Source organism: Coffea arabica, chromosome 7e (assembly GCF_036785885.1).
Source record: "Coffea arabica cultivar ET-39 chromosome 7e, Coffea Arabica ET-39 HiFi, whole genome shotgun sequence".
NCBI classification, from domain to species: domain Eukaryota; kingdom Viridiplantae; phylum Streptophyta; class Magnoliopsida; order Gentianales; family Rubiaceae; genus Coffea; species Coffea arabica.
The window spans coordinates 2,277,526-2,301,430 of NC_092323.1; the positions used below are offsets into that span (position 1 = coordinate 2,277,526).

A 23,905-nucleotide genomic window follows, 5' to 3' on the forward strand; every position below is an offset into this window, starting at 1 on the left:
ACTGGCACCGAAAATTGGCGCCGAAACCGGCGACGGAGCCGGCAATGGAGGTGGTGGTGGGGGAGGAAGAAGAAGAAAAGTGGAAGGGAATTTTTTTTTGTTGTGTTTTGGATATTTTAAGTGTGTAGGTTAAAAACTTTGATAAATTTTTGGGGGTTCCTGTAGCACAAGTTGTTAAAAAACTAGTATAATAAAAACTTGGTAAAAAATAGGGCTTCCAACCAGGCCCAAAATGAAGAAATTTTCTAATAAGGCATGTCAAAATTAAACATTCCAAGAGAGGTAAAAAAAAAAAAAACGGAGACAAATGGAGAGAAAAACAAAAGGGATTTTGGATGCAATAGAGTGCCAAAAATAGAAAATAAATGAAGAGAATTTGTTCATTTTCTTTTGTTTTGAGAGTCTTAACCGGATATAAATGAAAGGATAAATACCCTAATTAAACTTTTTCTCAAAAAATAAGAAAAAAAACAGAAATGATGTGAGACTGAAGATGTAAAATTCTATGAAATCTCATTTTTACCCGTTAACATAAACATGACAAATTCAAATTTAATGATAAATATGTAAAATATATAGAGTTAATCTTATATACATTGATAGTGTATACAATTAGCATCATTAAATGTATGATAATTATGTAAAAAATTGTAAATTAAAATTAAAATTAATATCCACATATCTAATGGTGATAGTTTATATATTATTAGTATAGACAAAAGATTAATTCAAATACATAATCCAAATACATAAACTACTGTAATCCTTCCTCTCCTCTCTCTTCCGCTGTGCCAGACAACATGGAAGGACCTTTCTCTTTTGACTTTCTTCCCCTTTTTTTAGCCCCTTGCGACTTGACTTTATTTTATTTTCTCTGACAGGTATAACCAAAACAAAAAAGTGTAACTAGGTGGGCTTGGGTTTTTGGCCCACCAGCAAAACACTTAATATGGCCGATTTGCATTTTATTGTGTCTTTTCTTTGGGCCTACACCCATTCAACATTCTTGTGTTTTGGAATCAAGTTTAATATCGCGTGCACGTCCAAACCCGATCATATAGGGATCCGGGGCAAGAAACGAATCCGAGAATTATCGAGGGCGTCGGTTTCCTGCTCATAGAGTCAAAGGATTCAAGAAAACAAGCAAGAAAGCGGGGGTGGCAAAGGAGGGTACAAAGATCAAGCAGATTGGAAATTGTTGTAAATTGGTGATGAGAATTGATTCTCCACCAGCTGTCAAGCGGAGGAGATTCACTACTATCCACTCAATGGACTCCGAATCAGCTAAGGTCCTCCTTAGTTCCTTTCCTTCATGCTCAATTGGTTCATCGGATTTTGTTTTTGTTTTCTTTCCTTCCTCCCCAGGAAAATCTCTGGGTCTTAGGTTGGGATTCTTGAATATTGGTCTTGGAACTGGATAAGCTACCGTGCCTCTTTTTTCTTTTTTTTTTTTAAAAAAATTAGTGTTGGGTTTATGATCTTCCGTTACTTTCTACATTCCCTGATTGCAGCCTGCGCCCTGATTCATTTCCTTATTACTGATCAATTATAGGTCGATATCAGCTGCAAAATAGTAATAACAAAATCTTTATGTATGTCGATGGGAAGTGCTTTAAGTTATCAGGCATGTCTATTGAGAGTTTAAAAATTGGTTTCAAGTTATTTAAAGTACCGTACGTGGATTAATTGCTGCATTTTTTGTGCACTTAGGATGAAATTTGAAGGAAGTGTTAGGGGGTCATAGGTATTTGCTGTCATTCTCTTCTATCAAGCTTGTCTGGATAGACATGATTACATGCAATAATTTCTTGTAGTTAATGATTCTTCATGTATAGAGGCGAATATTTGGAAGACATATTTCGAGGCTTCAATATATTCTACCCGTGCTCTTTGGAAAAAGATAATAATTGCAATCTCTCTTTCTTTATCCATCACCACCTGAGAGGCTTTGATTGAATTGCTTGTTTTATGTTCTTCTGCAAAGCATGGCACTCCACTTTTTGTAGCTCTGGCATTCTTGGAACTTAAGAAAGTTTTCTATTTGCTCATGTTTCTTCCTAAGGGTTTGTGAAGTTTTTTCAAGAATGTTGCCTAATCACTGATCTGGAGAATGCATATGACCTTGTTGAACTGTGAGCACTTGTTGTGTATCTTTATAAAGTTGAAGGGTTAAAAAGTGCCTATTTTCAGTTTCTTCAGTTTCTTGTTCTTTTGCATGGAATTCAGGCAAAGCTTGCTGCTGCTAAAGAAAGATTTGGTCGAGAAATCCGTGTGTTTGAAACATTTACTGCTTCTTCAAGTCCTAGTGATGTCCTTGACAATGGTAAGCTCTATTTGATTTTTGTAACTTTCTCTGACCTTGCATTGTTGGATAAGGTAACATGCTATTTGATTTTCGGATGGTGTTATGCAATTGTGCCTTTTTGGGACATTGCTCACACGGGTATGCTATAGTAGTGTTGAATAAAATTTGAATTACTTATTCCAGGCTTGGAACTGTTTTCTTTCCGCACTTTTTTTTTTATAGTTTTGCTGATTATAACTGTGTTCTTTTCTTGTTTTGGATGGAATTGTCAGAGGAGCCAGATGACTTTTATGAGTTCACAGCAGAGGATTATTATCGACTCATGGCAACAAAAAAGGAAGGTATGATATATCCTTGCAATTATAGATATTGGTTTATCTGCTTATTTATTACCACCATATTTGAAAGGTCTAATTTGTTTTCTAGAGAAATGACTGAAGTGGAGCTTTTCTTTTGCCACTTCTGCTCCAATAAAATAAGTTATTTGGACATGAACTGCATGTTCTTGGAAACTGATCAAAATATCTAATATGTTTTTTGAAAATGACATGGTCTAGTCGTCTCGATGACTATAAGAGGTGAAATTGAGTATATAACTCTTGCCAGAATGGTAGATGGCGGTCTGAAAACATACATATACTCATATAATTCTGATAGTTTCTTCGAAAAGTGCAATTATCTGGTTGTGTACCATCTATTGGTTCATCCTGTAGTTTATTGCTGCATTTTGTCAGCGCAAACATTCACCTATGAAATTCTTAAAGGTGCATGATAAAAAACCTTAGATATTGTGATGATATCTATATCTGGCCACATATAAGACGTCTTATTTGTTTCTGCATCTGACTTGGGAAACTAAGCAGATAACTTTCTGAAGACGAAGAAAATCCGAGAAGCAGAAGAGGCTGCTCGCAGGTCAAGGATAACTAAGGTGCTAAGCTATTTCTTTGCAGATGAATTTGTTACTCTTTGAAGTTTCTATATATTTATACTCTCCTATGATGCAAAGTTAATTTTTTTTCACATCCCTGCAGGCTGTCATTAGAGTACGTTTTCCTGACAATTACACTCTTGAGGCTGTATTTCACCCAACGGAGCAGATTCAAAGCTTAGTTGATCTTCTCATGAAAGTAATTATTCATCCTGAAGTGCCATTTTATATATGTAAGGATTTGCAGTGTTTAATGTAATTTATTCTTGTTCAAGGTTATACAGTACCTTATGAAGTATTTAAGATGGTGAAGCTGGTGTAACTGTGGTTAAGATTTTTGCTTTTCAGATACTACTCCTCCCAAGAAGCAGATAAAAGACACCTCACAGGACTTTTATTCTGCTGGTTTTTTGCCCGGTGCTATTGTGTATTTTGCATATGATGATGCACAAGGTCTGTACGTGTTATAATTCTAATCTTACTTTTGCATTAAAGTTATGATTACAGAAGTCAAATTTAAGCTGGTTACCGTTGCCATTGGTCTTAAATCTTCTAAAACTGCATGTTGCCCTGTTGTTCTTAGTATGGAAATTTTTTATGCTTATGCATAATTCACAGTTGGTGATCATTTGTTTGGAGTTTTAACTTATTCCTTTTTGGAAAGAGAAGGGGTGGGGTACTGTTAATACTTAAAATATTTTTTGCAAGACATTTAGCAATACCAGCACTTTGGAACACTTCCATTAGTTTGAGTACTGCTTATTTTCCACTTTACCTATTATCTGGATGTTGATGAAGTGCGATAGGGCTGAAAATTGTTGCAAACATGATGGTCAGTTCACCAAAAGAGAGTTAAGGAGTAAAAGACACTGGAGTAGGTCACGTAGTGGCATGAGTTGGGACGCATCTGAATATGCGGCTCATCTGCCCTGAGAGTGATTATACGGGTTTGCTGGATTATCTGCTCGTATATATTCAAAGTGTGCAATATAGGTTGCACTGATTGTCCACTGCCATGTTGTGAACTGATCAACTAGTATTAATTGAGTAATTCATCTAGGATCTTGGAAATTTTGCTTAATTGGTATAGCTATAACTTAAAATAGATAGTGATGAATGGCATCCGACTTCATCATTATCGCCTGCAGCTGATGCTGATCTGGGGCAGCCGTCTTTTAAGTGAATATAGGCTGTGGGCCATGTAAAATTTGAAGTGGTTTGTTGGCTGATCATACGAATCTGGATAGTGATCACTTTCTGAACCCGCAGTTATTTCTTGACTAAGTTAAAAAAAGACCCATCAGACAGTGGGCTTTTGCAAGTTGTTGAAGGAACTTATTTTGAAGGCAAAATGGCTGGTTTTGCATCATCGGTTTATAGTAGGAAATGTTGACTGTGGAAATGTTTGGAGTCGATGTTTGTGTTCACCTGTTACTTTCTGTTTGTGAAGTACCTTCCCCCCCCCCCCCCCCCTCTCTTCTCACACGTTCTCTTTGCTGATACAGGATCTGCGTTTATATATTCAATTTGTGGTTTCACATGCTTTTCTTGTTTCCAGGTGACGCTGCTGCTGCAGCTTCGGGGCCATTCCTTCAAGAGGAGGTCATGTCTTTGCAAGGCCTGGACATCACAGATGAGCAGCAAGAGTCTGCCCAACCTCCAGCAGAGGTTGTAACGTCCAATCATGTTGATGCTGCTGTTCCCCAGCGCAAGCCTGCTGATAAGAAGAGTATCAAGCCAAAGTGGTTGAAAATGTGATATAAATTAATCGCCTCTTTGCTGAGATCTAGATAGCTTGATCCATGTATATGTATGAAAATCACTTAGTTGCTTGCTGTTAGAGAAAAGGGGGAAGGGAACTTGTCCATATGCCTCCCAAACATGGCATCTGGCTGGTCGTGATGAATTTAATAATTTGTTCATGATGGCTGCCAATTCTAGTCTGCTTTTGAGGTGGCTCAGCTTCGTGTTCCCTTAATTTTTCTGCTGGATTTGGAGGGTGTTTTAGGCTCCGTTTGGGGTTGTGTTTTTTTTTTTTTTAAGAGAGTGCTTTTTAGTACTAAAAGTATTTTTTAGAGTATTTGATAACTAATTTCTCGGAACTGAAGGAGCTCAATTTTTGAAAATTTAAAAGTATTTTAAAAAAAAAAAATTGTGTCAAAAGTATTTTTTTTTTCTTTATAAATTACTGTAACCGCAAATGGGGTCTTAATTATGGTCAAAGGGTCAGTGATAAATAAGTGGTAGAAACATACGCGACTTGTGTACATGTGTTGGGTTGGGTGTGCCGTAATACACGGTCCAACAAGACCATTATAGCTAATTGCTTAGATTGAGAAATTTGATAAGAAGTTGGTTGCAGGGAAAGAAATAAATGGAATCAGTCAATCACGCAGGCAGGCTGGCTGGCTGGGCCGATGTTGGTGGAGAGGTGGCAGGCTTGAATTTGATATAGACGGATTCTAGGGTGATCCAAAAGATGGCCCACCTTGTCAAAAAAACAAAATGATTGGGGTACCAAGCGCTGACAGACCAACGTTAACCCACACACCATTCTGAAAGTTACTGCCTCTGTCTGCATTCGGATTTTTGTCTTTTCTTTTTAGAAAAAAAAAAAAAAAACTCTCCCCCGGTCCCGTTATTAAAATTTAATTAAAAACTTAAGGTAAAAATTTTAAATACTTATGGGATTAGGTGGATACTGTACGACCAAACCCCGTGCTTTTGGACTGACGCGTATAGAAAATAATACTAATAAGGTCCTTGGATGGAATGTCGTGGACCTCGTGCCCTTTGATATTTTCATATTTTCAATAAACCAGTGTACAATTTTGTGGGAATTAGGGTGTTGCTTGTGGCTATAATTTGAGGGGGAAAGGTGTAAAGGGGTGACGGTCCCGTATATTTTTAGTTTAAAAGGGAAATCAAGTGTATTTTTCGATTTTGTTTTTGAAAATATGCTCACATGAGAGGGACGTGTTATTTTCAGTCAGAGAAAATGAGCAAATACGAGCATTATGATCAAAATGAATCATAATTTATATGTTAGGAATTATTCTTGCTGATTTTAAATGTTAGGGGCTAAAAAATTTTTTTTGTAAATATTATGGACTAATTTGGCAAATTTCCCAATAATGTTAGGCAATAGATGCTTTGGTGTCGTAAATTTGAGCAGAGCACACAAGCGGCAAACGGGGAAACGACATGGGTATGAGAATTATCGGATCAAGTTCGCAAAGGAAAGAAGTACGAGTTAACCAACTAATTATGCGTGCAATTTATAATAATAATAAGTAGTAGTAGTAGCATAATTGTTTGCAAAAAATTAACCCCCCAAAAAAACTTTTCATTTGCTTATAGAAATCTATTGTACTCATCAATGATTAAATCTTTCCGCTTGTTTGAGATGGTAAGTATACTACATTTGTTAGTTACTAGTCCAACTTTCAGTACTCCCTCCGTCTCACTTTGATAGTCTCGTATTCTTTTTTCATCTGTCTCGAATTGTAGTCAACTTTCCAATTGAAGAATGTAGTTGTATTTTAATTTTCCTAAAATACCCTTATTCAATGTAAGTAGTTATTACTATAAACCTATCCCATTTAATGAGAGTTGATTCATTTTTTACCATCAATTCAAGTTTCCATAAAGTTATACCATATTTAATGTGAGGGTATTTTAAGAAAAAAATAATCTAAATTTACTTTTCCAACAAAGTTAACTACTTTTTCTTAAACTGTGTGAAAAAAGAAATGGGACTATCAAAGTGGGACGGAGGGAGTATGATTTATATGAAGTGCTAAGTGGGGAAGTGTTAGGTGCAGAATTTGTGGTGTGTGTTAGGTGATGTGCAAGGTGTACCTTCACTAATCCTTTGATTAGCATGTTGTATGTTTATTGGTCATCGATCGGCAACACAATAAATAGTACTCCTATAATGTATGGAAAGAAGTTTGGATTTTGACGTTTTCATCATTATCAATCCCCAAGTAAATGTGTATTATTTGGACAGTGTATTATTTAAAATAATTAGTGTAACGCTTTTTATAATCTGATGTATGTGAGATAAAAAGGTGATTGAAAATATAAAAATGTGAGTTGAAGAATGTGTTTATAATGCATGTAAAATATTATTTTTTAAAAAAATTGACTTCCAAATTGCAAGGAAATGTGTCAGGGGATGAGGAAAATTTATTGGTTTTATTTTCCTTTATATGTGTGTTTGTTTAGCGAGAAAGTTCAAAAAATTTCTTGCATTTTATGTCCGGTAAAATTTATAGTACAATTTTAAAAGAAAATAGTTACCAATAATTACACTTTAGTAGCTTCCAATAATTACCATTGACTTCTCATTTTATTTCAAAAAAATTTTTTGCACGAGGAAATAATTTTTATTTTCTAGTATCTCACGTTCTTCTACTTTTCTTTCTCACGCAACTTACCCTCCATTCAAACAAGAGCACTCCGCACGAGGATATAAAGGGAATAAACATTAATCCGAGATGTAGAAACTCCCAAGTATAGACACGTAGGCAGCCAGCATCCTCATTAGCACTGGTATATTATTTGCGTCGTCGTCGACGTCGACGGCGGCTAAGTTAATAGTGGGTTTGTTTGGATTTTGAATTATTAGAAATATTTTTACTGTAGCACTTTTTTGTGATGTGATGTATGTGAGATAAAAAGGTAATTAGGAAGATAAAAAGGTGCGTTGGAAATTGTAACGATGATGTAAGCAAATATATTTTGACAAATAAACCGCAATCCAAACAATTTAAGTATTTATTTATAGTACTTATTACTGAGAGGAGAAGAGCAAATTAAAGTCAAAGGGAGGCACCGTAGAAAGCATCCATTAACATCAGCGCTGATCACAGAATTTCGCCTCAGCAGACACCGCTGACACTAGCTCTTATTCAACTACAAAGCACCTTCAAAAGTCTTCCGGTTACCCCAATCCCAAAAGGCCATGACTGCTGTTACTACTTGCTAGTCCAATATCCATCACCACCCCCCTCCCCCCGGGCCCCCCTCCCGGACTTGCAATTCTCGGATTCAATCCGCACAATTTCTGCTCTTGTTCGGTTGTATCAAACCCGAAAACAGAAGGGGAGCGAAAGGAAAAAGAAAAAAAAAGGTCTTTACCTGCCAACTACCATCCTCGACTAATTTTGTACGGCAATCCAGGCCCCATTTTTTCTTTTTCTGCTATAACTACTTTCCCCGTTACTGGTAAGCATTAGTTGCAGAATAGAATTTAAAAAATATATATTGAAATTTTCTCATTTCCATGTTTTGATGATCCCCCTCCTGCACATGCCCAACAACTTCATCTCGCTTTCAGCGTCTACTTTTTGGCTGCCCGTCTTAATCTCTACAGCTCCCTTATCCTCATTTTCTCTATCTTCATTTTTTATCTTTTGATGCGATCCGAAGTGAGTTTGTACTGAGTGTTTTCCAGTTGGATCAGGTATGGCTTAATTCTGCTGATTAGAACTAATAATAATTACAAAAAGAAAAAGAACGTAGGCTGTAATATTAATCAGCCTGCGCACGATGCAGGTTCTCAAATTCTGATTTCGTCATTGTCTTTTCCTTTTCTTGTATTGTTTTCTGTGGGTGCGGGATCGGGGGGGGGGGGGAAATGTATCTGTATGTAGTTCTCTTGTTTGGTGGATTGGACTGGGGAGTTGGAGAGTGAGCAATTCTGTTGCTGGTGTTCTCGTTAAATAAAAGAGGAAAATTTTGAAGGGATTCATGCCTTTATGTAGACACAAGTGGCCTTACACCTAGCATAGCATAGCATAGCAGGAGCTGTTAACTGCTTCGATTGAATTTTCCATATCTTTGTTGTTCAAAACAGCTTCGGCTTGGTCACAAATTGGTTTTGTATTGCTGTAGATAAGTGGAACTGAGCATACTTGAAATTGTTAAGAGGTGAGCTATTTTGGTTCCCCACCTGCTTCTGGAGATCTGAAAATGGCATCAGCTGCTTGGAGCATTGAAAAAAGAGCTTCTTTTAAGACCGAGTCCCCCGTAGGAGACGATGATAATGTGCCTGATACTGGCTGCCTCTCCATTATTGTTCTTGGTGCTTCTGGTGATCTTGCCAAGAAGAAGACTTTCCCTGCACTTTTCAACCTTTATCGTCAGGTTTGGCGCTTTTTTTTTCCCCTTTTTTTTTTTGTGATGGATAGCTTACTACATTTGCTCGTCAATATGGTCTGGTAATGATATGTGCCAAGATTTCAAGTGCATTCCTAAAGTTGCTTCCTTTCCTTTTCTATCTGAATAGATAAATATAAAATAGATAGATATGCCCCCTTTTTCATGGAAGCAAAGGGCTACATATATTGGTCTCTTCTTAGATCTTCCAGTAGCAAGAACCTCATGTTTTAGTTTGCTCGTAATATAGTTTGAGTTGAGGCATCATTTTGGCAATAGATGATATCACTACATATTTCAGATATTGATTTTTATATGCTATGGGTGAAAGAGAGTTGTGTTATGCTAAGTCAAGATTTTGGTCGGACTGTTCACAGGGATTCTTGCCTCCAGATGAAGTTCACATTTTTGGATATGCAAGGACCAAGCTTTCAGATGATGACTTGAGAGATCGTATCCGTGGGTAAGATTTTGTTCTCGAAATTTCCTATGTTACTTCCTGAATTTAAGAAGACTTAGGATCAAGTACATCTGTTCTCGCATTATGCAATTGTCAACTCCTCTTGCTTCTACAGTTTGTCTTGCGCGTTGTACAAGTTATCGCTTTGCCAAATAATTTAACATTCGTTACTTTTGAGCTTTGCTCTTATTTAATTCTCATCATTGTTTAGAGAGGTGATGCCAAGCTACATTTGAGCTTTTTGCTTATTCAGCCTTTCTCAATGCATTATAGCACCTGATCTTGTTAGCTTTGAACCAATAGAGTAAACACGCTGCAGGTACCTGTCCCATGGCAAAGATAATGGTGAAGAATTATCAAAATTTTTGCAATTGGTTAGTATATATGCTATAAATGAAATTTAAATTTTTCATTTTACTGTAGATGCCTGCTAATAATTGTTTTTGTAGATCAAATATGTAAGTGGAGCCTATGATGCTGAGGAGGGTTTCCGAGCATTGGATAAGACAATATTTGAGCATGAAGTGTCAACAAAAAGTACAGAAGGATCTGCTCGAAGACTCTTTTACCTTGCTCTTCCTCCATCTGTGTATCCTCCTGTCTGCAAAATGATCAAGCTTTATTGTACAAATAAATGTATGTACTTCAGCGTCTTTCTTCTCTACCATGCATTCATCTTGTAGGGTCTTGCTCTGGAATTTATGCCCCATTTGGTTCAGGTGTACCGTCCTGTTAGAATAATTAGTTAAACTTGATTTGCTTGGAGATAACTGTGAGTGTGGATGGAAAAGAAGCCCAAAAACTCTCCCTATGTTGCTCCTGTAGTTTCCTGTTTAAAGCAAATTTTCAACCCTTGTACAAAGCAAGTTATATGGTAGGTTGATAAAGCTCCATGCATTGTCCCATCCAATGTGAAAATGCATTGGTGCTTCTTCTTCTTGTCTTTTGTTTCCCAGCTGAATTTTACCTGATAAAAACTCTAGAGACCACTTATTGGTGCTTGGCCTGTCATTTTAATTGCAACCCTAAGAGTTGTTCATCTTTTGTTCACTTCTTGGTGTTACTCATTCTAGCTGATCTTGGTGGCTGGACTCGCATTGTTGTTGAGAAGCCCTTTGGCAAGGATTTGGCTTCAGCTGAGCAACTCAGTTCCCAGATTGGTGAATTATTTGATGAGCCCCAAATTTATCGTATTGATCATTATTTGGGAAAGGAATTGGTACAGAACTTGGTAATGCACATTCCAACACTGTCTATATTTTCTTATCCCAGTTGAGCAATGGCCATATGCTAATCCTGATTTATCGTGGCAAATAATGTAGTTGGTACTCCGTTTTGCTAATCGCTTCTTTTTGCCACTCTGGAATCGTGACAACATTGATAACGTGCAGGTGAGATTCCTCTCTTGCAATCTCTTGCTTTCCCTCTCTCTCTCTCTCTCTCACACACACACACACATGTATACATACATGTCTCTATCTGTGTTTGTGTGCCCATCAACAGTAATCAATCACTCTCTTGGTTTCCAAAATCAGAAATTGGCTTTGGTATTCGAATAGTTTAATTTTTTGGCTTTATTCTTGAGATTGCTGCTACATATTTCTCTCTTTTGCTTCAAGTACTTTGACAGTGAGAGTACATAAATCCTTTTCTTTCTATTCTTTTGAAGATTGTGTTCAGAGAGGATTTTGGAACTGAAGGTCGAGGTGGATACTTCGATGAATATGGGTATGCCACGTGGAAACCCACTGTTCCACTATTGACACTTGGAAATTAAACTCCCACAGTTAATTATATTTCCTCATTTGAAAACTTTGGCTAAACCAGGTTTCTCTTCCAGAACGATTAGAATTACTAATTTTAGATGAGTTCATGTTATAGAAGTTAATATACAGATCAGAAACTGTTGTTTTCTTTGTTTGTTAGAATGCTTAGAATTACTAATGCCTATCTCTTTGATTTTGTTTTGCAGAATTATCCGTGACATTATTCAGAATCACCTCTTGCAGGTGAGACTAGTTTTGGAATATGTCATACCAATAGTTTAGTAATTGTAACTCCTGAAAAAATAGTTTAGCTACAGCTATTACATACCAATAGCTCATATCTCCTTTTTGTCTAAGTAATGTATGGTAAAGACTTTGTAATCATAGATGGGTTTTTTACCCAAACATTGTCCCTTCCTTCACCGAACAAGTTATTTCTTCTCCTCTTCACTGGCGCCTCTTTCTTCAACAAATTAAAATTTTTTCCCTCCCTCGCTTCGTTCTTCAACAAACTGTAAACTTCTCCCTCTTCCTTCCTTCTCGGTGTGCCTTGTGGCCCTTTGTCCAATTGATTTCAGTTCTTATTTTGGAACTCTGTTAAAAGGGATGATTTTTTTTTTTAAAATTCTCATAAAAAGGCAATAATTCGATAAATAACGCGATCATAGATAATCTGCTCAGAGACTTGCATCTAGTATGAAGGTCCATACAGGACTGACATGATGACAGTATCCATCTAACGATGCAAGCTCTCCTCCACTTCATCGATCATAATAATTATTCTCTATGTACAATCCCTTATTTTTTTTATTATTCTTGGAGTGGTGCCATAAATTAGTTATCTGAAACCTGATAGTCTTTACTTCTGAAGCCTAGCCTTTTTTATCTGATAAGTGATCTCCTATGCAGGTTTTCTGCCTCATTGCCATGGAGAAGCCAATTTCAATTAGGCCTGAACACATCCGAGATGAGAAGGTTAAGGTTAGTATTCCAGCAAGTTGGTTTGTATCTGCGAGAGAGAGAGAGAGAGAGAATAAAAGGAAATGGAAATAAAGATCTGCAGCAAAAACAAAAGTAGGTAGTTCTGTGAAATCTTGTGATGACTACCTGAATATACCACAAGATTGAAGAAGGGAAAGAGAGAATAAACCAAAATAAAACATACAAAACTGCAATGGTGAAAAGGTCAACCTTGGTGTTAAGTAAATGTATGCACAGGCATAAGTTTGCTTACATGCAGCTCTTGTTTGTTTGAATTGGTCGGAGTCTCATGCAATTGGCTTTGTGCTTCAGAATGTTGGAAAAAATATACAGAATTTACCTGTTTAAGCACATCAAACTTTTCTTTATGCACTTAGGCAGTAATGTGTATAACTGCAGTAGAAGCCTCTAAAGGTCCAATTGTTATTTCTAGGTTCTCCAATCAGTGCAACCAATTAAAGAAGAGGAGGTCGTTCTTGGACAATATGAGGGCTATACTGCTGATCCCACAGTTCCAGACAACTCCAATACTCCTACTTTTGCAACTGTGATTTTACGGATCCACAATGAGCGATGGGAAGGTGGGGCATGTCTGCAGTAAATGGTGTAGTATTGCGTGGTCGATCTCTGTCATTGTTCAATGACAGAATTTTTATTCATACAGCAGCAAACGCTTTGTGGATGTTAAACGAAAAATTAGAAGAGGGTTGACGTTCTTTTTGCTTGGCAAGAATTTTGTGATTGGAACGCGTTTCTGTCCTGACATTGCCATAATCACTTGCTGCAGGTGTGCCATTTATACTGAAGGCTGGAAAAGCTCTAAATTCAAGAAAGGCAGAAGTCCGTGTGCAATTTAAGGATGTACCCGGTGATATTTTCAGATGTATGTATTTCAGCTCTCAAGAAGTTAAAATGAAATAGGCATATGACTGTAGGTTAGGAGCTCTGCTTTTGTAGAAGCTACATCTTAAAGTAGATCATACAATGAGGATAGATCTCGGAGCTAGTCTATGAGGGATGGTGATAGAGTTTCTGACTTCTAATCAGTTCTCTGATTGGAAATATTTGCCTGTAAGGTTTCAAGATTGAGAAAACATGCCACCTAACAAAACCCAAGAACTAGAGAAAGAGAAAGGCCTCTATCATTCCAACTTAAACTGAAATGCTTTAATGGTCCTGATTAGTAGGTAGAAGAGCACAGTTTTGCAGTTGAGTCCTGCTGCAACTACTTGATGCTTTAATTGTGTTTGTAATTAGAACTATTAACTAAGCAAAGAATGAAAAAGGTGAAAAGAATAATTTGAACTATTAGTATTAGTTAAGCACTCTATATCGTTTTCTCGTCACTTTCTGCATTACCAAAAAGATCAAAAAAATTTTCTTCATTATTCAGTTTTTCTTCATTAACAAGAAGCGCATATGTTGTAGGTTATTTTCATTGAGCCATACCATGAAAAGAATATTTTGTTCATCCAGGTCAAAAGCAAGGGAGAAATGAATTTGTAATACGTCTGCAACCTTCAGAGGCTATTTATATGAAGCTAACGGTAAGACTGGTTTCCAATCATATTGTAGTTTTCTCTCAGTTACTATTTCTCACACATTCAATTTATGTAATAATCTCATCAAAGGTATAAAAATTGTTAAGATTGCAGGTTTTGCAAATATATCGACAAATAGTTTTGATATTATTTCTCCTTTGTCATTTGGTTGTACGTTCTCATCTTCGATTGTACATTCTTCTCTTTGTAACCTGGGATTAATACATAATATTGAGACTCCTTCCACAGTCAACTTGGCTCTGACCTTTTGAGTGCTCTTATGAAGGTCAAGCAACCTGGGCTGGAAATGTCAACTGTTCAAAGCGAATTGGACTTGTCATATAGGCAGCGATATTCTGGGGTTACCATTCCAGAGGCTTATGAACGTCTAATTCTTGACACGTAAAGATTGTTTTCTCCTATAATTTTAAAGTTCAACCCCATGCCTTTTATGTGCGTATCATTCTGATCAGCAGTTTAATGACGCGAAAAGAATTCTTGCATTACATTGGGTTCTTAAGCATGCCTTCATAGACATGTGACTGCAATTCTTGATTCTACAGGATAAGAGGCGACCAGCAGCATTTTGTCCGCAGAGACGAGTTGAAGGTACTGTAATGATTGAAATTCTGATTAGATCTCGGAAGATGATGTTTCATCACTGACACAGATCACAATTTCAGGAAGCTTGGGAAATATTCACCCCTCTTCTGCACAGAATAGATAGGGGAGAGATGAAGACTGCCTTGTATAAGCCCGGCAGCAGAGGTCCAACAGAAGCTGATGAATTGTTACAGCGAGCCGGTTATGTGCAAACACATGGCTATATATGGATCCCTCCCACGCTCTAGAGTTGCTGGGATTCCGTTCCGTGCTAATAGCATCCTACTTGCCGAGTAGATGCGGTGTTGTAATGGTTCCATGTACAATATTACCTACTCTGGTATGCTGCCATCCCTGGTGTGCCCCCATAGCAGCGTGCTGATAAAATGCGGATGCACTCGCCGTTCAGATGCTTTTTTTTTTTTTTTTCACTATTTTGAGGCATGATTTGTAACATGTGGTATATCGCTACTGCAATGTTGTAATAAGGTTTTTTTTGAACGCAATAATACCGAAATAATAATTGCTTCTTGCGCATCAAACACAGAACAGCCACTCGAAATATGAGCACTTTCATTCCAAGGCAATTTAAATTAATTGAAGAGACTGAGCAGAGGTTTACTAACCCAAATTCAGGTGCAGCCTGCGGTCTTGCACAAATATTACACGGGATAGAGCCGAAGAAGACATCATGTACTAGAATGATTGATTATTGGCAGATATCCCACAGTTTGGTACGAGAATTCTAGACAGATTATCCAATGATTGATTATGGGAAGTAGACTGACTACCAATAATATCACATTGCAGGTTAATAATGGAATGGCTATTTCGGTACGTGGCTGATAGATTTAATTGGATATGACACTACTGTTTATATAAACGTGTAAAATTTTCAGTTGCTATCAGCATAGTTACACTGCTAAGGGGCGGGCTCTGCTCAGCCGCAGGAGATTAGTCTGGGTGATTCCAGAATACTCCGGTGTTGACCCAAAAAAAAAGAAAATCAGCATAGTTACAGGGGGGGGGGGGGGGGGCTTTCATTTTATTACTATCAGCATTCATAGAAAAAGATTGAGGCGACGCGGAGTGAGAACGATCAAGAACTACTAAACAGCAAAAGGCACTCGTAATACAAAACAAGTATTCGAAGAAAGAAAGGCCTTTTCCTGTAGAATTAACTGACGCAGACATCTGCCTTTTCCTGTGGCAGTTAGATTTAAGGTGTAGGTGAACTTCAACGACACGGCTAAGCTAAGAATAAGATTTCAGCGCTAATCCATGCTTTTGAGTTGGCAACCACAACTATGTATCATGGAATCACTAAAAAGAAGAGTATATCTACGAAATGCTAATTCTAAATACACGATGGCAAACATCGAAACTCTTTAATATTAGTAGTATTTAAATTTATTGTTTCGTGTTTGTCCCGTATAAGTCATGTGTATTTCAGCATATTCTATTCGCGAAAGAATAGAGAAGTCTCAACCAATATTCAAGTCCAAGTCTCTTTCTTTGCCTTTTTTTTTTTTTTTTTGGGCTCGAAGCAAGTCCGAGTTTCTTGCTTACCAAGAATGATGGGAAGAAAAAACATCTCGTCCCAAGTTTTCTCTGGCAAAAGTAAAAGTAGCGTAAAATAATCACCAATCCATTCTTTTCTTGGAAGAAGGCTTGTCGTCGGGAGGCGAGGGACAACTTGGACGCCAGGTTTATCGTTTACCTGCTCCGTAAGCTTTTTCTCTGACAATGACATGGATGCTCCTAGAATCACTCGTAAAGAGAAGAGAGTTCATAAACCATCGGATCTTCTTGTTCCAATGTTCATTAAGTCGAGCGTTCAAATCACCATGTCTGATGCATCACGTCACTCCAAAAAAATATATAGTATTTCTTATTCTTAAAACAAATCTCTACGATAAACGAAACTTTTGGATATCAATAGTTAAAACTAAACCTCATATATAGAAAATCTCTTTCAAATCTAGTTACATTGATGTTGCAGGTGAGGGATTGTTTTCAACTGATTCTATTCTATGCAATTAAAAGCATTGTTGACGCAGTTATTTTTAATTGTATAGCACTAATTGCCAATTTATCCTTTGCCTGAAAATAATCCTACTCAGATCTGAGGTCAAAATTATAAGAATACCCTGCTGTATAATTCACTGTCTAATAAGTATTTGGATTAATCTTTTTTACACTGACAACAATGTACAGTCAGTGTTGGATTAATAACAACTATGCAAAATTTGAATTTCAAATTCAACTTTTACACACGTGTCATGAATCTAACGATGATAGTGTATACACTGTCAGTGTATATAAGATTTACTCTAAGTATTTATTTGGGAACTTTGGAGGACCTCATTTCCTGGTTTGAAGTTCACGTGGGCTTGTCGTTAATTTATTCTCTCACTGTCCTGGCCTTTTTTCTTTTCTTTGTGCAAATAAATCGAGCTGTTTTTTAATTTATTTTTTTTTTTGTTTTAATTAGAGTAGATCGATACCTTAGATGATATTGCATAGAATGGTGGGGTTGGGCAATTTAAAGCTTCCACGTCCGAGCCTCGGTTTTAGCTACTTCCAGTTCCAGGGGTAGTTAATTGATTGATTATCTCTTAATAATAAGTAAGTATGGATTTAATAAATTCCAGCGGCCGACTTTTGTACTATTCAAGAAGATATAATGGGGCATTATCATTGCGTCGTATACATTTACCAAAATTTCATCACATTCATTCAAGTCACGGCTAAGCACTCCCAGCAGGGGAAAGATAATAATTATGAAAATCTCAAGAAATCCCTCCCCACCCCCAGAAAAGAAAAAAAAAAGAAAAAAAGGAAAAAGAGGGACAGAAAATTTAAAGAATCTCGCACCATATAATGGAAATTCAAAACCACGATCCATGATCCGTCACATCCTCCTCATATTAGTTTAGCCAACGGTGGTTTCAGCCGTGTAAAGGAAGCGGCGGCCAAATTGGGTGGTAGGGCAAGAGTCCGTTGTTCTCTTCTTTGGTAAATAAAAAGTTTGGGCGGTTTTACTTCTGATCATTCTCACGGTCACTTGTCATGGCAGACCTATTTTTGTTTAATTTTATTCCTACATTTTTACTTTTTTCGTCCGGTAGCATGCCAACCACTGCATGCTTGTTCGGTATTTTGATTTTTTCTTGTCTTCAATTAACTATTTTTAATAAAAAAAGAACTTTTGAATATTAAAACCCCTTTTGAGACGTATTTTTGTTAAGGAAAAAACATCTCGAAATAATCCATCAAAAAGTCTAATATATAAATAAGTAACCCAACTCTAATCTAAAAGGTTAAACTATTAGGTCTCGCACCCTTATTTACATATTAATCGTTTTTTCTCTATCTCTCGAATAAATATGAAACATAATTATTTATTAATGAATCTAACAAATCTCTCATTTTATATTTACTTTAATATTCAATGCAAACCCACCTTAACACTTAACGTCATATTTTCTCTCAATCATGGACGCACTCTTTTTTAACATTCAATTCGGATTCTTGATCCTTACCTACCCTTGACTCCTTGTTTTAACACCAACTAAACCCCTGCCAAATCCATGGTGCATCTAATCTAATATCAGTCAAATTCTTTAGCATTTTAATCCACCAAAAAAAAAAAAATTCACTGGTCTAAATTCGAGAAGAATCCATTACCCACGAGTAACCTAATTTCGCAATCAAAAACTGTGATAACACTTGATAAGGAATCAAACCAACTATTTGGGATAGAAAAAAAAAAGTAATAGAAAATAATAACTAGTACGAATGATGAGCAACACGCAAGAATTAACGTGATTCGACTTAATCACTAACCTACGTCTACGGAAAAAAAAAACTTGTTCTTACCATGTGAGGAAAAATACTACAAGATTATAACTTGATTCCCAAACCCAATTATTGTATAAGTTTATCACCTACTAAAAACTCTCTCACTCCTATTCTTGTGTGTTTTTATAGAATGCTAATCTATTTATTTATAAACAAAATTATTTAGTCAAAAAATCAAATAACATTAGGAAATCAATGCTACTCTCTAGACTCATTGGAACTAACTTCTAAATTTTAAACAAAATAGGAAATAATTTGGCAACTTCTCCAGGTAACTAAAACCAATTAGAAAATTAGTTATTTTCACACAAAATAAGGATTTTGGCTAAAAGAATTGAGCCAATCTTCTAACATGTTTGATAAACATAATCTCATAAAATTATGAAATGAGATTTTGGTGTTAAAAACACTTTTAACAAAAGCTAAAATTTGATACTTTTAAAATAACTTTTGTGTTTTAAAAAATTAAATATTAAATTTAATCATCTTATCCTATATTATGAATTAAATAGAAACATAAATACATTTAAAAATTTTAAAATCATACATTAACTAATATAATAAATATTTGTTGAACCATATATCCAAACAATGTATTACTTTAAAATGCTTTTATTAAAATCTCTATTAGGTGAAGTATTTTTCAATAAACTATCGCAACCCCAAATAGCCTTTAAGTAATCTTTAATAAAAAAGAAAAGGGAAGAAGAAGAAGACGAAAGGGAAAAGAAAGAAGGCTTAAGATTTAATTTGGCTTACAATTATTATATGTGACGTTATTTTTTTAATTAAGTTTTCACATAGAAAAAGTATTATTCTTGAATATTTTTATAGTTAATCTTACATATATCAATAATATATATATTCTCACGAGTGAATGAATACATAACACACATGCAAAATTTTAGGTTATATACAATTCATCTAAAGATAAAATGCATACATTGTAAGTAGACTATTCTTTTGCACGCTATCTGAGAGTCGTACTCCCACGGCATCGGGGAGTTAGCGGGCCATGAGCCCAAAAAATGGCGTCCATTGTCCAACGCCCATCCGATTCCGATACAGGACAAAAAAAAAATATGTCAAGACTGTAGGGCGCGTAATGGAGCCGTATTACTACCACCGCCAGTGGCAGAGGGTACTAATCGATCGGAGATGGATAGGTTTGGCAAAGTATATGGGATTTAATTATTAGCGGACGGACTAGGTGGACACCGGAAGGAAGGAATGGGTCTACCGCCCACGCTACACCTCTTCTTAGTAGTAGCTGCCAAACAAAGAAACAACGCCCTCACCCAATTTCCAAAATAACCCCCAAAAACCTCGGTACACCGAATTACTCAACAACACACACACACACACAAGAGTCCCACGCTTCATTCTTTCGTCTCCCACCACGCGTTTGCCTCCCTCCCTCCCTCCCCTCCTTTCTTCTCCTCCTATTTACTCCGTTTCTCTCTCCTCCAACAAAACTAGCGATTTTCCTTTTCCTCACATCCCTATCCGATATTTCTCCCTCCCTCTCTTTCTGCTCTCTCTCCCCCCTCCCTCTCTTCGTATGTAGTAGTATGTATCTTCCCACAGATATGCACAAAGTACATAATAAATATATCAATTAGTAGAATAATTATAGTGATCATAGTCTTAATAGTGGTGGAACTCAATTTTTAAAACCAGTTTATAAGTTTCTCTTTGGGTATTTGTGTGCTGTGATACTGCAGATTCTGATACTGTTTGTGCATGTATTTTGTACATTTAATTAATGAATGTTGTAATTGGGTAAAAAAAAAAAGAAAAGAAAAGTTGATTCCTGTTGTGTGTAGATCCTTTTTATCCTAATCTCCTGTCCCATTCTTGTTCGGAAATCCCGATTTCACTTCCCCTATCAGCTGCCCTCTACATTTTTCTTCCTTCCCGATTTACTTCCGGTCTTTATCTCTTGCTTCCCCTTCCCTTCCTGTAGCAATTCAGTCGTTCATCCCCCATTCAACTCCATTCCCATTTTGCTTTTGAGGCTTCAGCTTCTCGTTTGTTTTTTTTAGATATATACAACCCTCATTCTCCTTCCCAGGTTTCTTTTGTACGTTTTATGTTTTTTTTTTCCTTCTGCGTACACAGGTTAGGTTAGGGCAACCTGCGCGGTTTTTCCCTCTCTCCCCCTCTCTCTGTTTTTTTTTTTTTTGGGCATCTTTAGAGGAAAACCTTCAACATTTTTGGTGCTTTTGTTTTAGTTTAGCTATCAATAGTTGGGGGTTTTCTTTTGAATCCAAACCGTTTTTCTCCTTTTGGGATTTCCTCCAATCAATGGCATTGAAGAATTCTGGGATAAACTTTCATACTAATGGGTCTCTTGTGGAGAGGTGCCCAGGTGAAAATTCCAAAGGTTTCGATTCCTATGACTATAACAATCGCGAGGGAAAATCTGACAAGCTATCTTCCGATGATGATATTGTTGATCTATTACCTAGGGATCCCTTTGGTATGGACATTAGCGCCACGTTCACAGCTATTACGGGATGGATTGAGGATTTTGGGTTGGAGAATCTTGGATTTGAGTCATCTAGTGAAGATGATGAGGTTGAAAAGGTGGATGATCAATTCCTTGCCGAGCTAAACATTGTCTGGAACAGTGCCACAAGGCTTCATCCCGATTTGGGCGATATAAAAGCCTATAAAGAATCATCCGTGTCTTCAATGGAATTGGGGTTATGCAATGATCCTAACAAAGAGGATTTCATGGGTTTCAGTTTTGAGAAGTGTTGCACTCCCTGGGATGCAGCTAATAAACATAAATCAGCATCCCCAGCGAAGAATGTTTCCACTGGTGTTCGTGGGCCTCCCCCAGATGCTTTGTTTTTTTCTCTTGGCTACCTGGGTGCGAGGGACCTTCTTTCGGTTGAAAAAGTATGCAAATCCTTGCGTGACGCCGTCCGGAATGATCCTCTCCTCTGGCTAAATCTTCATGTCACTTATCCGTTGTGTGATAAGATCACTGATGATGCCCTTTTACGGTTAACGAGTAGGGCTCAAGGCCGTCTGCACAGCTTAAGTATCGTGGAGTGCTTAAAGATCACCGATGGTGGTTTGAAGAAGGTGCTTGAAATGAATCCTGGATTGACGAAGGTTGGTATTTCCTCCGGGGAATTATTCTTCATTTAGTAGTTTTTCTCATTCATTACACTCCCATCTAATATTTTCGAGATTGTGGTGCATCATTATTTTCTCGACAAGGCTGTCTATTTTGCATTTGTAACCAACTTCATTATACTTCAAATTAGTTTAAACTTCTTAAGCATTTAGAGGCATGTCTGTTGTTGCCAAGTGTTTTCTATTGAAGATCCTGCAGCCTACGAATATTACACATTAATGAAGTGGGCCAGTAAAGTTGGTGATTTATGTTTGCAAAAATTACATGGAAATACATTGAGTTTGTATCCTCAAATGAATTTTTTCCTCCATTAAGGTTGCAAGGAAGTTATAGTTTGTACTATTTGTGGGCACTTTTGTTGATGACTTATCTTCTTCTCCTGCATTTTCTAACTTTTAACCTGTAATAGTGTAATATAACAATGGCCATTTTAAGTTTTTTGCTAATCAAACTGTTACTTCTTTTCTCTCTAGCAGTTATACTTAGGTACATATTTGACAGTGTGCCTCTAGGTAATAGCTGTTGGTGGGTGAATGCTCACTTCTCATTGCTTAGTGGAAACATTAATGGCAAATATTTTTCTTGTTGCTCATATTGCTTTTAACTGGAAATGTATCACGATATTCCTGTATGATCTATGTGGTTTGCTTTTCTCATTACTTTATTCTTTTCTTGTAGCTAAGCATTGCGGGGTGTCTAAGACTCAGCGTTGAAGGGACTTTGAGCAACTTAAGGTTCTTCAAGTCTGTAGGCAGACCTGGAATTAAGCATTTAAGAATTGGTGGACTTTTTGGTGTAACCAGCCAGCATTTTGAAGAGCTGAAGCTTTTATTGGGCGCAGATAAACAGAATTGGGTCAGCGTCAACAAACCACGGTTCTTCCATGCAGAGCAGTTGTATCTGTCCTTTGATGATGAGCGCCCTATTGACATTGAGATATGTCCAAAATGCCAACAACTCAGACAAGTGTATGACTGTCCAGCTGACAGCTGTAGGGGGAAGCAGCACACTGCCCAGGTGTGCAAGGCCTGCACATTTTGCATTGCTCGTTGTATAAACTGTGGGCGGTGCTTGAATAATTGTGATTACGAGGAGACATTTTGTCTCGACTTCCTTTGTTTGGATTGTCTGAAGCAGGTTTTGAATTGCCAGGATAGGCAGAAGAGAGTGACTATTTCGCCAAAGCACACTTATCTTCACCAACAGGCAAGTTACCATTTCTTCCTATATGGCTAGAGGACTATTATGATGTTAGATACAGCTCCTCAGATTGTCAGTTGAATGTTGTACGAGATTTGTATGGTTTCCCAATAAAGCACGTTTTGTTGAACAGATCCATAGACTTTAGTTGGGTGTAGATAGTGTATTTCTTTATTCACTCTGGTATCAGGACAGGCTATGGAATAAGGCACTACCTCTGGAGATGACATTTTGATTTTTATTGGAAAAAGGAAGGAAGTCTGCAGGCCCTGCATCTACCTGGGAGGTCCTGGTCTTGTTGTATTATGTGTTTGACAATCTTGCTTTCATTAGCATCTGCCTCCTAATGCTGCGGGGAGCCTTTAAAAAGGGGAAAAACAAGAAAAAAGAAAAAAAAAAAAAGAAAAAGAAAAAAGGGGAGTGAGAGAGAGAGAGAGAGAGAGTGGAATGTTGAAGGTATTTGCTCAGAAGCGAATTAATGGAATTGAGTAGTTATTTTACCACAGTGGGCTGGATGTTTCGATGCTATTCACACATTTAGCGGCCATGGATTATTAATCCGAAGAAACACAGGTGGACAGAAGACCGAATTATGATGCTGGTTACTTGACATCCTTGTTCCAAGGTTTGTTATTGAGAAATATGAAGACGGTAAATGATGTTGTTGCATGAAAATGAGGGGAGTTTGCGGCTGATGAAGGGATCACGGGTCATGTTTGTTGGAAGTGTAGGCAAAAATTATTATATGTATGTCCGAAGTCTTCCCGGTCGTTATGGTGCTTCTCTTCGGTACTATTCTTGTTTGTATTGTAAAATCTGGATATATTTACCTGTATTAGCTGAAGGAGGCGTGACTGAAGATCAGATGCCCTGATCACGAGTCACCCGTACCCGTGTTGCTAATGTTGTGAGTACATTATTATTATTGATCAGGAAAT

At 37.0% G+C, this 23,905-nt stretch overlaps 3 protein-coding genes across 6 annotated transcripts; all 3 read left to right on the plus strand.

The window, feature by feature from the left end:
- The first annotated feature begins 995 nt into the window (after positions 1 to 995).
- LOC113722935 (plant UBX domain-containing protein 1) lies at positions 996 to 5,197 on the plus strand. Its single transcript, XM_027246170.2, has 7 exons — positions 996 to 1,289; positions 2,227 to 2,323; positions 2,578 to 2,646; positions 3,169 to 3,236; positions 3,340 to 3,469; positions 3,585 to 3,689; positions 4,795 to 5,197. The coding sequence occupies exons 1-7, from the start codon at positions 1,212 to 1,214 to the stop codon at positions 4,992 to 4,994; spliced, it is 747 nt and encodes a 248-aa protein (XP_027101971.2). The 5' UTR covers positions 996 to 1,211; the 3' UTR covers positions 4,995 to 5,197.
- Positions 5,198 to 8,191: 2,994 nt separating this feature from the next.
- Positions 8,192 to 15,294, plus strand: LOC113722933 (glucose-6-phosphate 1-dehydrogenase, cytoplasmic isoform). Of its 4 annotated transcripts, none has more exons than XM_027246169.2 (16): positions 8,192 to 8,373; positions 9,138 to 9,389; positions 9,779 to 9,864; positions 10,181 to 10,235; positions 10,311 to 10,497; positions 10,935 to 11,092; positions 11,184 to 11,252; positions 11,531 to 11,589; positions 11,834 to 11,870; positions 12,537 to 12,608; positions 13,042 to 13,189; positions 13,396 to 13,491; positions 14,085 to 14,155; positions 14,436 to 14,551; positions 14,713 to 14,758; positions 14,833 to 15,294. In XM_027246169.2, exons 2-16 carry the CDS (start codon positions 9,216 to 9,218, stop codon positions 14,998 to 15,000), a joined length of 1,542 nt encoding a protein of 513 aa, XP_027101970.2. In that variant the 5' UTR covers positions 8,192 to 8,373; positions 9,138 to 9,215; the 3' UTR covers positions 15,001 to 15,294. The 4 variants fall into 4 exon arrangements, with proteins under 4 accessions (XP_027101970.2, XP_071915003.1, XP_027101968.2 ...); XM_072058902.1 differs by having other exon boundaries at positions 8,285 to 8,409; XM_027246167.2 differs by having other exon boundaries at positions 8,324 to 8,468.
- A 4,495-nt stretch (positions 15,295 to 19,789) lies between these two features.
- LOC113723094 (F-box protein SKIP14) lies at positions 19,790 to 23,221 on the plus strand. Its single transcript, XM_027246360.2, has 2 exons — positions 19,790 to 21,742; positions 22,446 to 23,221. Exons 1-2 carry the CDS (start codon positions 20,924 to 20,926, stop codon positions 23,001 to 23,003), a joined length of 1,377 nt encoding a protein of 458 aa, XP_027102161.2. The 5' UTR covers positions 19,790 to 20,923; the 3' UTR covers positions 23,004 to 23,221.
- The last annotated feature ends 684 nt before the right edge of the window (positions 23,222 to 23,905 follow it).

Bases quoted from the DNA above. Each gene is read 5' to 3' on its own strand.
- LOC113722935 (XM_027246170.2), top strand. From the start codon at position 1,212: ATGAGAATTGATTCTCCACCAGCTGTCAAGCGGAGGAGATTCACTACT. The intron at 2,647-3,168 runs GTATGATATATC...GAAACTAAGCAG, and splicing joins CATGGCAACAAAAAAGGAAG to ATAACTTTCTGAAGACGAAG. The intron at 3,470-3,584 runs GTAAGGATTTGC...TTTGCTTTTCAG, and splicing joins TGAAGTGCCATTTTATATAT to ATACTACTCCTCCCAAGAAG.
- LOC113722933 (XM_027246169.2), top strand. From the start codon at position 9,216: ATGGCATCAGCTGCTTGGAGCATTGAAAAAAGAGCTTCTTTTAAGACC. The intron at 11,871-12,536 runs GTGAGACTAGTT...TCTCCTATGCAG, and splicing joins TTCAGAATCACCTCTTGCAG to GTTTTCTGCCTCATTGCCAT. The intron at 13,492-14,084 runs GTATGTATTTCA...TTGTTCATCCAG, and splicing joins ACCCGGTGATATTTTCAGAT to GTCAAAAGCAAGGGAGAAAT.
- LOC113723094 (XM_027246360.2), top strand. From the start codon at position 20,924: ATGGCATTGAAGAATTCTGGGATAAACTTTCATACTAATGGGTCTCTT. The intron at 21,743-22,445 runs GTTGGTATTTCC...CTTTTCTTGTAG, and splicing joins TGAATCCTGGATTGACGAAG to CTAAGCATTGCGGGGTGTCT.